The sequence below is a fragment of the Ursus americanus genome, chromosome 2 (genome assembly GCF_024610735.1).
Source record: "Ursus americanus isolate L20-20 chromosome 2, mUrsAme1.1.p, whole genome shotgun sequence".
Taxonomy (NCBI): Eukaryota; Metazoa; Chordata; class Mammalia; order Carnivora; family Ursidae; genus Ursus; species Ursus americanus.
This window is the reverse complement of record NC_142128.1, coordinates 21,413,334-21,429,491: the sequence shown is the minus strand read 5'-3', so window position 1 is coordinate 21,429,491 and position 16,158 is coordinate 21,413,334. Positions and strand designations below refer to the sequence as shown.

The following is a 16,158-nucleotide window of genomic DNA, read 5'->3' as shown; positions in this document are numbered from 1 at the left end:
TATATATATACTTTTTACAGATTTCTTCTATTTATGATAGCACGGTAAAGTCTTTGAATTTTTACACTTTGAGGAATTATAAGGCAAATACAGAAAACCACACAAAATCGATGTTTTAGTAATGAGTTATTATAAGGTTAAATTCCTCAAACCACCAGCTAGGTTGAGAACGGAACTGTGGCCAGCCACTCTTGAAGCTTGTTCGTGTTCTAATCTCAGTCTCCCGGCCAACAGTAGCTTGACTTCCTTGCGTGTCTTTATAGTTTTATCACTTGAGTCTTATCAGTCTCTTAATACGATAGTTTAAATCTTACCCATTTTTAGAAACTGGCTGTGTCTTTTAAGCCTTTTAATACAGTGATTTCTCCCCTCCATCCCTTCCTTTTACCTGTCCCTTTATCTGCTGAAAATCCTGGGCTGTTTGACCCAGAGCTTTTTTGGTCTGGATTTTGCTGACTGTACAGTCGTGGGGCCCCTGCACCTGCTTCCCGCCACCCCCCGTCGATGTTCTCCTGCAAACTGGTAGCCGGACCTAGAGCCTTGGCCAGACTCATGTCCAATCCCTTTGGTAAGAATGGAGGAGAAGGTGCACTCTTTCATTCAAAGGCAATGATGTCCCGTGTGCGTCTTTCTGTGATGTTGGCAACCCACTCACGCGATGCCTCGGCCCCTTAATGGTAATATCCTCTTCTGCCATTTCTTTTTCATGTATTTGTTGGAATGCCGCTAGGGAGACAGGCTGCCCCTCCTCAGTTGGCTGGTCCCGGTGGTCCTGTTCATATAGGAAAGGCAGGTTCGGTGCTTGATTCCTTCTTGTTATTGGACAGTTTGTCATGAATTGGTTCATGATTATGCTCCAAAGGTGACTAAAATAGAATTGTTGCCTTTTTACTTCTAAAATAGAATTGTTGCCTAAAAGAAGAGAGTCAAGGTAAAGAAAAACATGACGTGAGCCACAGGTCACATCCTACGGGGTCTTGGCACAGATGGTGAAGGGAATTCCAAAGCTGGAGTTTTAGGGAATTAGGTGCTAAAGGCACTCAAGGGGTGACAGAGACTGGACCAAACTAGATTCTCAAACCTCCAGCTCTTCATCCCGCATCTTCTCTTCTTCCCATTGGGGGTCCCCAAGTTCACTGACTGACATCAGTAGATCAAGAAGAGATCTTGTTCTCAAGCAAGAGGCTGGACCAGCTTGGAGCACCGCTTTCCATTTCAACTGAATGTATTGAGATTGGGGGTATTAGTCATGTGCGACTAATATTAGCTCATTAATATACAATACCTTTGTTAGTAATTTACTGCTTTAAAAATGATAGTGGAGTGGATTTGAGGAGATTCTTTTCATCTTGCCCTCCCCCACTCACTTGTATTTCAGTATGCTTTCTGGCATTAGACAGTGGGGATGGAGTTTACCTGGGAATTGTGCAGTGCCCTAGTTCCCCTCAAGGGGCCCGTGTTGGCGGCCAACCCACAGTCTCCTGACCCAGCAAGGCCAAGGATGGAGCAGATCGCCATCTTGTTGGTTCAGATCAGATGAAGTCGCTACCGTGTCTCTGAGCTGCATTGTTGGGGGGGGGGGAGTGTAACTTTAAATGTCACAAGTGTGCTTGGCTTGAGAAGACGCACCTGCGGGCCTGCCGCCAAAGTCAGAGGCCACTGGGGGCTGAGCAGGTAACCGTCCCATCTCCCCTTCACCCAGTAGCAGATAGCTTTTTCAAGCACATATATTTTGATTTTACGTAAATTAAATGTACTTCAAAGGCACAATAATGCCTACCACACGTGAGGCCCAGGGCTATGCTCTTAAGCCACATGACAGCCTTTGGATGCGTCCTGTCATCACCCTATAGGACGAGCGGACTGAGGTCACACAGCGAGTACATTTTCAGGGTCAGGAGTTGAACCCAGGCAGCCCGGCTCCACCGAGCTTTACACTTAACCGCTGCAAGGGGGAGGTCTTTTGAATGTGCTGAGTGTGACTCACTGGATTTCTAGTCCGTCTGACACCCCTGGGGCAGAGCCACCAGCAGCCAGCCTGTGTGTAGGCTCCGGCGGGGGCCCGAGCCCTGGCCCCTGGCTCCCCTCACACGTGCTCAGTGAAGGCTCATGGTGCTCCTCAGCTTTTCCCTCTCCTGCGTGGAACTGACTCTCCATCCGAGCATCTACCATGTGTGGACTTGGAAAACTTCCTTTCACTTCTAGCCTCGCCAGAAAAATCTTGCAACGGAAGGGATTAGCTGGCATCTCACATTGTGGGAGAAAGGCTGGAGGATCTGGGATGTTGGGTAGTTTCCCCTGGACACAGCACGGGGTCCCAGGCCCATGGAACTCAGAGCCCAGGCGTCTGCTAGTACGTGATGTCGAGTTGCCACCCAACTGGCCTTAATGGGGTTGATAAAAACAGCAACAAGAAGCAGCAGCTAGCATTGTGAGCACTTTGGTGTGGGTCAGTCGGCAGGTATCCTCCCGGCACCTCCCCTGATAGACGCCGTTACTCTCCCCCTGCCTTGTAGATGAGGACACTGGTATCCAGAGATGTTAAGTAACTCATGCAGGGTCACACAGTAGATAAGGGGCGGAGCTGGGATCTGTTCTGCAAGACTCCAGAACCCCAGCCTTGCTCTCCTGCTCCCGCCTTAACTCCAGGTTCCTTTTCCGGGTTTATAAGTCATTTTTACATTAAGTCATGATTGCATCCAACTTTCACAAGAACACCATAAGCAAGGGCTGTTCACATTTCGGCACAAAGGAAAGCAACGCCCAGAGAGATGAATTGGCTGTGATATACAGTTGGTAAGTGGCAGGTTTTCTAATACCCCTTGAAGGTGTTCTTTCGACTATGAAAGCGTCACCTACTTACCCCGCAAGGATCTGGCAATGATTGGAAAGGTTTTGTGGTGGGAGTGATTTTAAAATGTAGGGAGCACTGCATATGTGATGAGGCAAACCACCATTAGCATGGCTCAGGTGAGCTGGAAGGCTCCATTTCGGGGATGGCCCATGGAGGTGGTCGTCTGGCTCGCACTCACCTTCTAGAATTGCATAGCCCCTGACTCCCTGATTATCGGTGCTGCAGAAGAGGAGGCAGGCTGGGCTGTGAAACAGCAGTCTCTCTGAAGCCAGCATCCCCTAAAAGTCAGATAATTCCTGCCAGTATACGGAGGCTACGAATGCTTATTGATTCTGTCAACAAATATTTATTTGTTGAAATAAATGTGTCAGGACCCGGCTGCATCCTTGTGAGGGGTACATCCGTGAACAAAAGAGATAAAGACCCTGTTGCTTTAGAATTTACATTCCAGTGGGGGAGACAGATAATAAACCACAAGAAATAATGGGGCTATAGAGATGGAGGGATTGGGTGGGGGAGATGCTATTTTTGATCGAATGGTCAAAGAGGAGTCTTTCTGATAAGGATGACATTTGAGCAGAGACCAGAGCAAGTGAGGGAGCGAGGCATGTGGCTATCTGGAGGCAAAGTGTTCTAGACAGGAGGAGGAAGAGTGAGTGTAAGTGCCCGAGGCGGGAACATGCTCAGCGTGTTTGAGGAGCAGAGAGGAGGCCAGTGTAGCCCGAGTGGATTGTCATTTTGCATTTTGTGACCCAGAATTCCTTTATGAATCAGCTACTTTAAAAAAATGACAAATCTAGTCCAATGTGCTGCAAATTTGATATGTTTTTCTTGTGAGCAACTTCGAATTTTGAAGATGAAAGACCCTTAATAGAATAAAAAAATTCTGAAGGTGGCCAAAATAGATAAAAGGGAGAAAGACACCCACCGCTATGCAAAACAACTTTTGTCATTCTTAGAATGATGCAGATTTCATTTCAAAAAAACTGTTTTAGAAAAGCAAAGTTCTATCGGAAGCATTCTCAAAAAATTGGATGAAAAGACTCTCTGACAAATATGGATGGCACAACGTGAACCGAAAATGAAAGGTATTAAGTTTTATTTAAGAGATGATTCTAAACGTGTTATAACTGAACACGCACACGGAAAAGAATCAGAAAGAGGCGCAGACAAATCAGAACGTTGCTTTGACTTAGGGAGGGGTCCATAGATAATCGTCTTCATTTGGAATTTATATGATTTCAGAAATGTCTATCATAAAACAATTTCAAAGTGTTGAATGTGCCACAAGATGGCCAAAGTTAATACCCAAGGAGATGTAAAAGCCATCAGAAAGAGGCTGAATTTTAAAAATTGCTCATTAGACGAGCTGGGGTTTAGGCAAATTGTTCTAGAGGCACAAAGGGATAAGCATGAGCGCCTCTGTCAGATAAATCTGCGTCTGCGGCTAGTGGCTGTGTGACCTGTAGAAACAGCTCTGACTATTGAGTTCATCATCTTTAAAGTGAGCATAATAAGGGAGGGTTTAAAAAGATGACGTATGACGTGCCAAAGAAACAGTAAAGGGAGGCTACCTGCATGAATAGAGGTGGGTTTGAGGGGCGCCTGGCTCATGGGCACAAAAGGATTACGTTCCCTCCGGTCCTTCTGCAGTTTTTCCCAGGGACAGTTGTCAGCCTGGCACATTCATGCAATTTCCCAACTGCCAGTGGGCACAGGCAGTTACGTCTCCTTAGCAAAACATCTATTTTAAATGTTTTCTTTTCAATTGAACATATGCACTTCTTTTTTTTTTTTTAAATAGAATTAGATTTTATGAGTCACTGAAGGACAGAAGTTACTTCCTCCCCAAATTTGCTGTCGTGGTCCAGCAAGAACTCAGTTGCAAGGCACGCCGGGAAGGGCGTCAACCCAGAATGCATGCGGGGACAGGGAGGGGGATAGGGATGATTCCACTTGTAGGGCTGGCCCCTGATGGTGTGTCCGTCGAGCACTGAGAGCGTCTGAGGGGTCCTGGTAACTCGGGATGGGCTCAGGGTTGGCAGCAGTATCCAAGGATATGGTTAGATGAAAGGGCGTTGCTGTAGGAGGCTCTGGCGTAGTCTCAGTCGGCAAGGGTTGGGTTGCAAGAAACAGAAATCCTCCTCCTCCTCCAAACTATCGCATGTTTTAAAAAGAGAGAGAGAGAGAGACAGAATTTTATTGGAAGGAAACAACCCAAAGGCAAAGATGTCCCTGAGCCACATGAAGAACTAGCACTTCAAAGCTTTCTAGAATAGATCTCTTGTTTCTTTCTCCCTGTTTTCTTTCTCTCTCCCTGATCATGGTAGCATAGCTTCCCTAGCTCCTTCGGCAGGTTGCCTATCTGCCGAATTCCCTGGGTACTAATTCATACTTGTAGGGCAGAGAATCTGATTGGTTCAGCATAGGTCAGACATTTGATTCCTGGCCCAGTCAGCTGGTAGTTGGCTACTGCTAACTCAGCTGGAAGCTTTAAGAAGGGGGTTGTATCTACAGGGGAGGGGTATGGTGCTCGTGTCAGGTGGGAGATGCCATCTTGAGTGCAGGGAAACTAACCGTGTTGGAGCTAGTGGTACAAACATGGCGCTGAGGGTCTCCAAGGAGAGGAAGCTGGTGAGAGCTTCACAGGTGTCAGGGCTTTAGGTAACGGAAGCTTCAGAGGATCCCAAGTTCAGGAAAGGACTCTGGAATGCAACCCGGGCCTATAAAGTGGGTGTGGGTAGGAAGAGACAGAGCCTGGGTCTCTCTGCCTTCTTAACAGTGGCCTTTGCACATTCATTCAACAACCAAAGGTCTGTAGAAATCCAAGGAAGAGGAGGGGTGGTCCTAGGCCTTGAGAACTTTGCTCTATCTGTGGAAGGGCAAGGCTTGGAAAGCTGACCAAGAGAGTTAGAGGAGCAGCCATTGCTTGATTCTGATAGTGATTCTAAGGCTATAGAATAGAGAGGAAAGAAAAGTTGTGCTTGATGCATGTCCTTGACCACATGCTGACTTGAAGGAGGCTCTGTGAGTTTGCCCAGATGGGATGTGCATCACCTTTGCAAAACCCTCTGAAGGAGAAGCTATTCTTACCCCTTTCAGGGAAAGCAGGGAAGGTTTAGGATCTGTTGCAAGGTCTCAGAGTGGGTAAGCGGTACAATTGGGATTAAATCCAGGACTAGCGCTTGCTAAAGCCAGGGCTCTTAACCACGGCACCATACAGCTTCTCGAGAGGAGACGCATCTGAGCAGTAAGAGAAACAGTTTATGGAGAGGATTAATTCATTGGTCAGATTAGAAAATCATTAAAGATCACTCAATAGGTAAATGCTTACTGACACTCCCTTGAGAGCATGGGGGCGTGTGGTTAGAGTTGCCCACATTATCGATCCTCTCTGTCTATGGTATCTTATTAAAAGTGGCAGGTGTCCCCCCTGCCCCCGGGCAGTCACATGGGCATCCTGTCGCATCCCACTTTCAGCTGTCTTGGAGAAAGAAAGAATGATGATTTCTTTGAATTCTCTGCCCTACCCCAGACCCCCCAGATAAATTCGGCACATGCCTTGCAGTCAGTGTTTTAAATCAAACGACCCTTACACTCACACTCCAGATGCGAGACATCCTGTCCAGCCATTTTGCATGATGCAGTATGACAGACAGACATTTAGTTTTATGTACTTACTGATCAAATACGAGAGAATATGAAGAAAGGAGATTTAAAACTGACTGAAATCTTTTCGTGCCGAGGGGACAAGGGCAACGGGTAACGAAGAATAACACCAAGAACAATGACAATTAGGGAAAAACACTTTGGAAGTTGAGCAGACTGGCTAGGTTGAAGAGAAAGATGGTGAGCTTGCCTTTCTGAGCTTTTAATTGGAGTTGACAGTGGGACACCCACGTAGAGACGTCCTGTAGCCAGCTGGAGCTGACTGGAGCTCAGGAGAAAGAAGGAGGATGGAAATATAAGTCAAGATTTTTATCAGCCCAGAGAGATGAGAGTTGAAGCTTTGAGCCGTGACATGTCCTCTTTGGAAAACTGAACAAATAGGAGATTCTCAGTACTCAATACGTACTTTGTGATTTTCATGTAGTAGGGGACAGCAAATAGGTCCTAATCGAAAACTACTGTATGTGACCAGAAGAAAGATCTTTTGAGGCCTTGAAATAATTTTATCGGAAGAGTGGGGAACTCTGGCTGGCTCAGTCAGAAGAGCACACCACTCTTGATCTCGGGGTTGTAAGTTCGAGCCCCATGTTGGGTGTAGAGATTACTAAAAAAAAAAATAATAATAATAATAATAATAATATAATAGATTTAAAAATAAGAGTGGGGAGCAAAGTCAAATTTCAGGGCACTACAGGGGGAATAATTATGTAAGAATCAGAGGCAGTGGGTGAGGGCCAGTTAGTTAGCTGACGCCCCCAGAGCTCCCTCTTTGTGCCTGTCATGCAATTTCTCTTATCACATTTTATTTTAGATTATGGCTCAAGTTAGTTGCATATTTGTTTTCACAAAGACTCTGAATTCTCTGAGGGCAAGGTCTATATCTTATTCAACATTTTTATCCCTTTAACACCTAATACATGACTTGCAAAAAGCTCAACAAAAGTTCTAAAATTCACTTTGCAGGAGTGCCTGGGTGGCTCAGTCACTTAAGCCTCTGCCTTTGGCTCAGGTTATGATCCCAGGGTCCTGGGATCGAGCCCCATGTCGGGCTCTCACCTTGGGGCTTTCTGCTCAGCGGGGAGCCTGCTTCTCCCTTTCCCTCTGCCTGCTGCTCCCCCTGCTTGTGCTCTCTCTCTCTTTGCCAAATAAATAAATAAAATCTAAATAAAATAAAATAAAATAATAAAATAAAATTCACTTTGCTCAAGATTGGCTCTAGATTGCCCCCCGCAGTGTTTTTCAAATTTTGACGTTCCTTTCTTTGGAGTGGGAGATGAACTTGGTGGTCCATGAACAAAAAGCATTTGTTTTAAACATAAGTCTGTTGAGGGATCAATGCAGCAAAGCCAGACTGGGTATAGCATAGAGTTGATAGACTCCAGATATGCATTTATTTTTTTACAGAGACAGTAAATTTCCACTTGTGACTTTAATATGAAGTTAAAATTTTTAAACATTGTGTTCCAGTGAAAAAGTGAGTCCATGGAAATATTTTAAAAATAAGTAAATTTTAGTAGATGAGGTGGACAAACAGTAAAATCTAGAAGCTGGTGTGTGAGAAAACCGAAGTTTGAAGGGTGATGGCCTTATGCCATGTCTCATAATCTGGTCCTCCCCTACCTTGCTCTCTTCTCTTTTGTAACTCCATACGCTCCTCTCTCCCTCTCAGCAGTCATAGCCATAAAATCAGGGGCTTCAGGGGGTAGTTGTAGTGTTCAAGATACACATTAAAATAAACACAAGACTAAGAAGCTAAAGCCATATGCATCCGTAGCCCACCTGGAGTTCTCTTCCACCACATTTTGGGAAATGTTGCTGTTTGGAAGCTTACCTGGTCTCCCCACTCATCGGGGGAGTTCTTAACATCGGGCCTCGTGGATATATTCACAGCGGCATCTCTGACAGTAGAATAATGCCTAGCATCAGAGGGGGCATCATTAAGTGCTTGTTCAGAAAATGGAAGGCGAGCAGGATGCCAGCCACAGTGTTTTTCATATGTAAAGTACCAGTGTGCCAAAGCCGGACTCAGTACAGTTCAAAGATGATGGATCTGAGGATTTCCCCGCATACGGTTCGTGGTAGAAAACAAACCACAAAACGTGGCATTATCTACAGTGGAGCTCTCCCTGATGTTGGGATTCTAACTAATGAGTTTGGGGGGCAAGCTGAGTTCTTCCAAGCAGAAAGCAAGCAAGTGAAATCTCTCCCTCACTTACTTTTCTCTCTGTGGCCAATGCCATCTGCTAGTTTTAAAAATAATTTTTAAAAGCAAGTGTTTTGGTTCCCTTCAACGTGCAGCAAAGACAGATGCTATTTTTAAGGCTTGTTTTCTATCAAAAAACCCCAAAGAACCAGGGGCTGGGTGTTGGCAGTTCTGACTGACTGTCTCCACTCTGCCACTAACTTGTATGTGACCCTTTTTTTGCAAATCTTATATGCCTTGGACACTGAGAAACCAAAGCGATAATTCTGCCTCCCTCTCTGCCTCTCATTAAAGATGTTGTAAAGGTCAAGTAGTACCGGTCTGAGAAATCCCTCGGCTTGTCAGAAATAGTTGATTAACCTGTACTTCTCGCCTGTGACCTGCCAGCTTCTTCTTGATGTGCAGCTGGGGCTCTACTTCCCTTCTCTCCCCTCCTGGACTGGAAACATTTAGAGGGGAGGACACAGCCACACGTCCATGCAATGTCTGGCTCAGAACCTTACCAGGAACAGCCTGGAACAGACCTGCCTGGGTTCAAATCCCAGCTGTGCCGCTGAACAGCTGAGTGACTCTCAGGGAGTTACTTACCCTTGTATGGGCTTTAACTTTCACGTCTTTAGAAGGGGGAGCAGGGTAATAGTGTCTTGTTGGGTTGTCTAGAGGGATAAGTGAGGCAAAATATAGAAAGCAATTTGTTCAGTCCCATAATAATTGCTCACAAGATGGTAGCTTTATTTCATAAGAGCTATCATTGCAATTATCAGACACTCAATACACATTGGACAAATGCATCTATGAGTGTTCCGTATAAGTTCTGTGCACTGTAAGAAAGATTTTGTTAATGGTGGATGAAACATTTGTGATAGGGCCAACATCACGCTAGAGCACTTCACGCATGTCATCTTCGTTCTCGCTGGGCTCCTGGTCTCAAAGTCCCGCATCACAGCTTTGCAGCTTTGGGCAGCAAACCTCCTTTTACATTGTGACCCAGCCATACCAACCTATAATATAATGAAAACACACATTTCACAACATAACACCTAGGGGTACTCTGTGCAGGGCGCTCTGATCATTTCCATTCTGTTCTCTTTGATTTTTTTATTAAGTTGATCATGTGACTTGAGCTAAGTGGAAATCTCTAAGAAGAGGTGAAGTCATTTGTTCAATTAGCAGACACCCCTTGATGGAAGGAGAGGGGGAAAATCTCATGGAGGCATCCCCCAAGGACCATAACACTTATGTCTCTCACTGAGTTCTAGAAACAACACTGTGGTTCAGTAGTTATTATTATTATTATTATTATTATTATTATTATTATTATTATTATTAATCTCCATGTCACAGATGAGGAGATCCAGATGTTTAATAACCTTTCCAAACCATCCAGCTATCAGGAAGCAAAGCTGGGTTCCAAATAAAGTCCGTTCAGCACCATTCTCCGGGCACCTACTATGAGCTAGTCATGGAATAGGAACGCAGCCCCTGACTCTGGAGGAGTTCCCATCTCCCTTGAAAGACATGTTTAAAGAATTCCCTGAATGGGGTATAGATTTCTTTTTCTGGCCCAAATTCTTTTCCTTCTGGATATGCCCTCCGAGGCCACTACTTCTCAAATTCTAATAATTCATTTTTCCCCCATAGTCACTATATTAGATATCTACTACAATACGTCAGACTTCAATAGCTTAAACCATTGATAAACATCTCACAGTTTCTGTGGGTCAGGAACTCATGAGTGGCTAACCTGGGTGGTTCTGGCTTGGGGGGTCCCACATGAAAGTTGTCGTCAGCTGTCGTCTGGGCTGAAGTCATCAGAAGGCTTGACTGGGGCTGGAGGGTCTGTTCCCAAAGAGCCTCCCTCTCGTGGCTGGGGAGTTGGTGCTGGCTGTTGGCAGGAGGCCTAGGTTCTTTGCCTGATGTACCTTCCTAAGGTGCTGCTAGAGCGTTCCCATGACCTGGCGGCTGGCTTCCCCCAAACCAGTGATCTAAGAGAGAGCAAAATGGAAGCCACAGTATCTTTTGTGACCTAGTCATGGAAATCACACACTGTCATTTTTACAGTATTCTACTGGTTACACAAGTCAGTCCTATTCTTTGTAGGAAGAGGCTACTATGCAAGGACGTGAACACCAGGAGGTGAAAATCATGGGGGGCCATCATGAAGGCTGATTACTACGGCTACTTATTATCTGTAATATGATCTATGTATTTGTTTTCCATTCTTTATTGCAATTAGCTTTACCCTAAACAATAATATCCATGAAGTCATAATATTAATGTGCTAATTATATTTTCCAGTACAAACAAATATAACTTTATGGTTATTAATTTTTTAAAAAATTCATGTACCACCTATGCCCAGCTGCATACTTCCTGTGGCACAAATATTACACTTGGGGAATAAAGGGCCTGGCAAATGGGACCCTGTCATAGAGTCCTGAGGGTTTTGATCCTAAATCCCAGCTATTCCCTGCTTTCCATGTGGAACCTGAGAAATACGGTGTGTTGATGTTGTGGCTTGCTCCCTTGTCCTAGGACCGCCTGTACTTTGTGATGGAGTATGTGAACGGGGGCGACCTCATGTACCACATCCAACAAGTCGGCCGGTTTAAGGAGCCTCACGCTGTGTAAGTACAAACTTGTGCTGTGCTTTTCCCTCGGGATACTTGGGTGGGGTATTAGTTACCTTGGGTTTTCAGCTGAATAGGGATTCTTAACATCTTGAGCTGCTTCTTCATGAGAAACCTATGGCCAGGGACAAAGGTATTCTGCTCAGTATTGGATACTTCTTTCTTTCCTTGACACCAGCTAAGAACTTGAAGCTTGAAAACCACAGCTATTTCTTTATCTCTGATTTTTCCCCTGACTCCTAAGCTAAGGAAAGACCCCGTAGATTCCTTGGGGGATGTCATGGTAGCTTCCGTTTATTCATTCTCTGATCTTTCTTGAGAACTTACTATGTGCCAGGCCCAGAGAGTTGGTAGAAACTTGCTCAAGATCACAGGGCTGGTGTGAGACAGATCCACATTCTTCTGACCCAGATTTTTGCTCTTGTGAGCTGCCCTACACCGCTCACTCTCTTGGATGCCCTCCTTCCCTGGGGGATGATGGATCAAGTTGCTTTGTGCCTGTGCCCCGTGGCTCCTGGGTGGGGAGACTGATTTGGATTTTTGGAAATGTGTTTCCCCTGCTGAGTCCATTCTGTCCCTGTCAGTCCCCAAGGCAGCCAGTCTTTTCTTTTGAAAACTCGGATCTCATCATGTTCTTCCCCTGCTGGTGAACAGGAACAGCAAGTCATTGGATTAGCACAGATAACCTCTCCTGAGCAGTTGGCTAAGATCTCATTGTCCCTCTAAGAAGCCCCCCAGGACTCACACAGAGGCTTGCTGACTCCTGTTCAGCTCAGTTTTGCCCTCTCCCCTCCCACCTGCCGAGGTGGTAAGCCCTGTATTCTGGTAGGGTTTGCATTCTAGATAGCTCCATGCGCCATGCCTAGGTCTTGCCACGATTCTAAGGGAACCGTGGGCTTGGCTCTTCTTTTACTTCTAACACCTAATTGACCACAGACCCTCATCCCATTATCACACAAAACAAATTGTCAGGACTCTTAACAGTTCCCTAAAGCCCCACCTAACCCTGTGGTATAACTGGGACTTTCTGATTCTCTCAAAATCTCTTTCCTTCTGGGCCTCCGTTAAGAGCTTACACGTTGGGCAGATGCTGTGCCATTCCTTAGCCATATAACTTGGCCAAGTCATTTTCTCTCACTGACCCTCAATTCCTCATTTAAGGAAGAGGGAGGTAATAGTAGGACCTACCTCACAGGATGGTTATTAGAATGTAATCAGATAATGACCTACAATGATGGTATGTAGACAGTAAGCCTTCAACAGATTAGCTGTTAGTATTCAGATACTTGAATTTGCCTTAGACTGAAACTCACTCTCCTGCCAGTCTGTCCTCCCCCATGGCCTCCTCCCCGCTGGGCAGCTGCTGAACCTCTGCCCACCCCAATTTGTCCTGGAGGCAGGCTCGTGGCTCTCTAAACCCTGTTCATTCATCCACACCCCCATACTTTGTGTTATGAGTTGTGTGGCTGACCATCCACAGTAGGATGTGAATGCCCCACGCCTAGTTCAATATTGTATTGAATTCTGAGGGTTTGCCAGGCATACAGTGTCCTTGAATCTCTCCATTGCTTTTTTTTTTTTTTTTCTAATTTCAGATTTTACGCTGCCGAAATTGCCATCGGTCTGTTCTTCTTACAGAGCAAGGGCATCATTTACCGGTAAGTGAGCACTGCAACCCCTTCCTTCCCCTCCGCTCCCTCAGCTCCTCCCCTCCCTGCCTCTTTCTTTAACTGCTTTTAAAATTAGAATCCGTGGTGGGGGAGGAACCCTCCAGCCTGACTTGGGCATGTGTTCCGCCAGGCAACATCGCCCACTGCCCTGGCAAAGTTTGGGCAGCTCTAGATGGTGATGGAAGATTGCTGTGGACCCCACCACCAGTGACGGTTCAGAGCCTCAGACGAGAGACCATTTGCTTGAAGGAGGGCAGGCTCTCCAGTAGGGGCCCAGCATTTCCTTCTCTTGCCTTGGGACCCCAAATCTGGGGAGCAAGCAGAGAATCTGGGCTGGCAGGATATAATAGATCCTATTATTATGAGTTTTTTTTGTTTCTTTGTAACTACAATTTAGAAATGAATCTCTGAAATGCTTGCCCTGAAAGACGGGATTGAGTTCAGGACTTGGCATTTGCCCGTTTTTGGAGGAGCAAGTGTATGATCATAGCTGTATGAGTCATACCATTTTATATTTCACGCAAGACAGACTACTGAGCCTGAGGCTGCTATTTGTCAGTGAGTCCGGGGTGTATGATTCTCCTTACACCACATGGATGCAAATGGCATAGGCAGTGCAGGCTCGGGCTGGTTGCTTATGCAAGAGAGGCTGGCAGGGGCTTGGGGCTTCCAAAGGGTCCTCGGCATGGACGAAGGTCTATCTAAAAAATCGTGAAGAGCCATAAAATTCCATGCCATTCATTTAGCTGACAGACACTTATTAAAAGCCTACTATGTGCTAAGCACTCTTCTAGACAGTGCGGATGCAACAGGGAAGAAAACAGGCAAAACCTCCTGCCTTTGGAGAACTTCAGTTGTAGTGGTGGGAGACAGATACGTAGATCACAGAGATACAGTCTGTCAAGTAGTGACAAACGCTATGGAGAAAAGCGGAGCAAGGAAGGGGGCTGGCGTGTGCCACATGGTGATGGGGGTGCCTGTCACTCTGTGGAGAGCGCGGGATTGGTGTCTTGCTGCAACTGAAGGATGTGGGGCCAAAAAGCGTAAAAAGATGAGCCCTGGCGGTCTCAAGGCAGGTCGTGGAGGGGAGACTGTGGGCTCTGGTGGACTGGAGAAATAGAAGGTGGGCACTTTGCGAGAAGCCTGCAGAGTCCAGGGGCCTTGTTTTCTTTTTTTTTAAAACTCCCTGAAGTGGTGATATGAATCTAGCAGGGGAAGGGACAATCATCCTGAGTACATAGAGTCCCTTCTCCGCTTTGTTATTCCTGATAGTAGAGGGATGAAGGTCAGGAAGAGGAGTGGTTCACCTGGCACATAGGAGAGCTCAGTGAAGAAATAGAAAGAGAGAGAAAAAGAAGAATTTAAACTGTAAATCGCGTGCTTATTCTGGCCATGCTTGCCCTCAGTGAACCAGTAGCACTGTGTGTGCAAGAGACAGACCTGATTCCATTTCCTTTTTGACCACCATAGTGGGAGCATCTTGTGCCAAATGGAACCCTGGTGTTGAAGGGTACACATTGTCTTCCATATGACATGACCCCTAATTCAAGCCAGTAACTTCATCAGAGGCTTATCTAAAGAAATAGGGATCATGGATACTCTACATGATTTTCACCTTATGTGTTGACATTAGAACCTAACTCTTGGACAGGATGGGTCTTGGCTAGAATAGAACTGGCCACTGAGGTTTGCTGAGAAGATTAATTGTGGGACTGCAAGTTTATTGGAAGAAAATCCAGTCCCAGGGGAGAGACCAGGAGAGGAAATAGAGTTTCTTGTCAATTGGGTTGGGATTCAGACTTGGGTTTCCAATCTCATAGGGTCATGGCTTGGGGCTGGGATCCAGGACCTTCGCCATTCCAATTATAAAATATAAAGATTAGATTTTGGTGCTAAGACATTGCCTAACTCAAAGCTCTCTCTACTAACACATTCTCCCATTCTTCCTCAACTATTCATACTTTTTAGGGGACACTTATTACTCTTTAAGGCATTCAGCATCTGAATCCCTTTCATTTGTGTGTAGGAACAAAGTCCATTTCCTGCTCTACAGACGGAAAATTCCAGATACTCTCACAGCCTCTTTGCAGCAAGTGCAGGCACACAACCCAGGCTCTGACACTTGTCACACTCACACAACACCATGAATCAGAAGGTAGTGACCAAGAAAGGCAGAGACTGTAGAATCAAGAGAGTCCATAGTAATCAGCTACATCTAGTTTTCCGGAGGGATGAGGGGGAGCCGCTCTTAGCAACAATATCCAGAGTCCAGTATTAGGCTTCATGCAACAAGATGTCTACCCCATGGTGGCATCTGTGACACCTTTGCTGGACTAGCTCTGCATTGCAATTAAGCTTTGTTCCTGGCTGCCTAGCCTCTCAATCTGGTTCTCCATTCAGCCTCCTTGGAGAATCTGTGGACTCCCGATGCCTTTATAACAATCCCTTTCCAGGTTGAAATGATCACAGTTGACTTTTGTTGCTCACAATCAAAAACCTTGACTGAGACAGAGATTTTGAAATTGATAATCTAATGAAAACCTGTAAAAAAAATTACATGGCAGAAGATGTATGGTTTTATAACTTCTTTGAGATGACCTTCATGTGATGAGGTATTTTAAAGTGTTACAAATTTCTCCCTCTTTCATTTAGATCTCTAGTTAACTGGAGAATTCTTAAGTTAAGTGAATGAAGAATTAGGTTAGACTTGCCCTCTCTGAGGACCGTGGCTGGAGATGTTGGGTGCGGGGGAGACAAAGATCCTTCCAAGCTTCGTGTCTTATTTATGGATCACCATCCATAGAATGTGTGATGATTTTGCCCTTGATGGATTTCTGAAACTGAAAACAATTGCTCCAGCCCCCTTTTGGAGCAGAAATGAAGGATTATTACATTAAACCAAAGAAGGCAGTAGACTTTCAAAAAAACATATGGGACAGTGAATATGACTGGGTTGTCCCTCAGCTGCATAAACTGCTGACTCTTTGTACCTGAAGCTCCTTTTTTTTTTTTTTAAGATTGTATTTATGTATTTCTTTCTTTCTTTATGTAGTGAGTGGGGGGAGGGACGGACGGAGAGGGAGAGAGAGAGAGACTCTCAGGCAGACTCCATGCTGAGCACAGAGCCCGACA

At 45.5% G+C, this 16,158-nt stretch overlaps 1 protein-coding gene across 2 annotated transcripts in view; it reads left to right on the top strand.

Annotated features, from left to right (window-relative positions):
• PRKCB (protein kinase C beta) overlaps positions 1–16,158 on the top strand; it is a 315,575-nt gene that overhangs the window by 257,611 nt on the left and 41,806 nt on the right. For both annotated transcript variants that reach the window (XM_045776452.2, XM_045776451.2), the window contains exons 11-12: positions 11,262–11,353; positions 12,952–13,014. In XM_045776452.2, the coding sequence (XP_045632408.1) occupies positions 11,262–11,353; positions 12,952–13,014 (155 nt within the window). The remainder of the gene's footprint in view (positions 1–11,261; positions 11,354–12,951; positions 13,015–16,158) is intronic.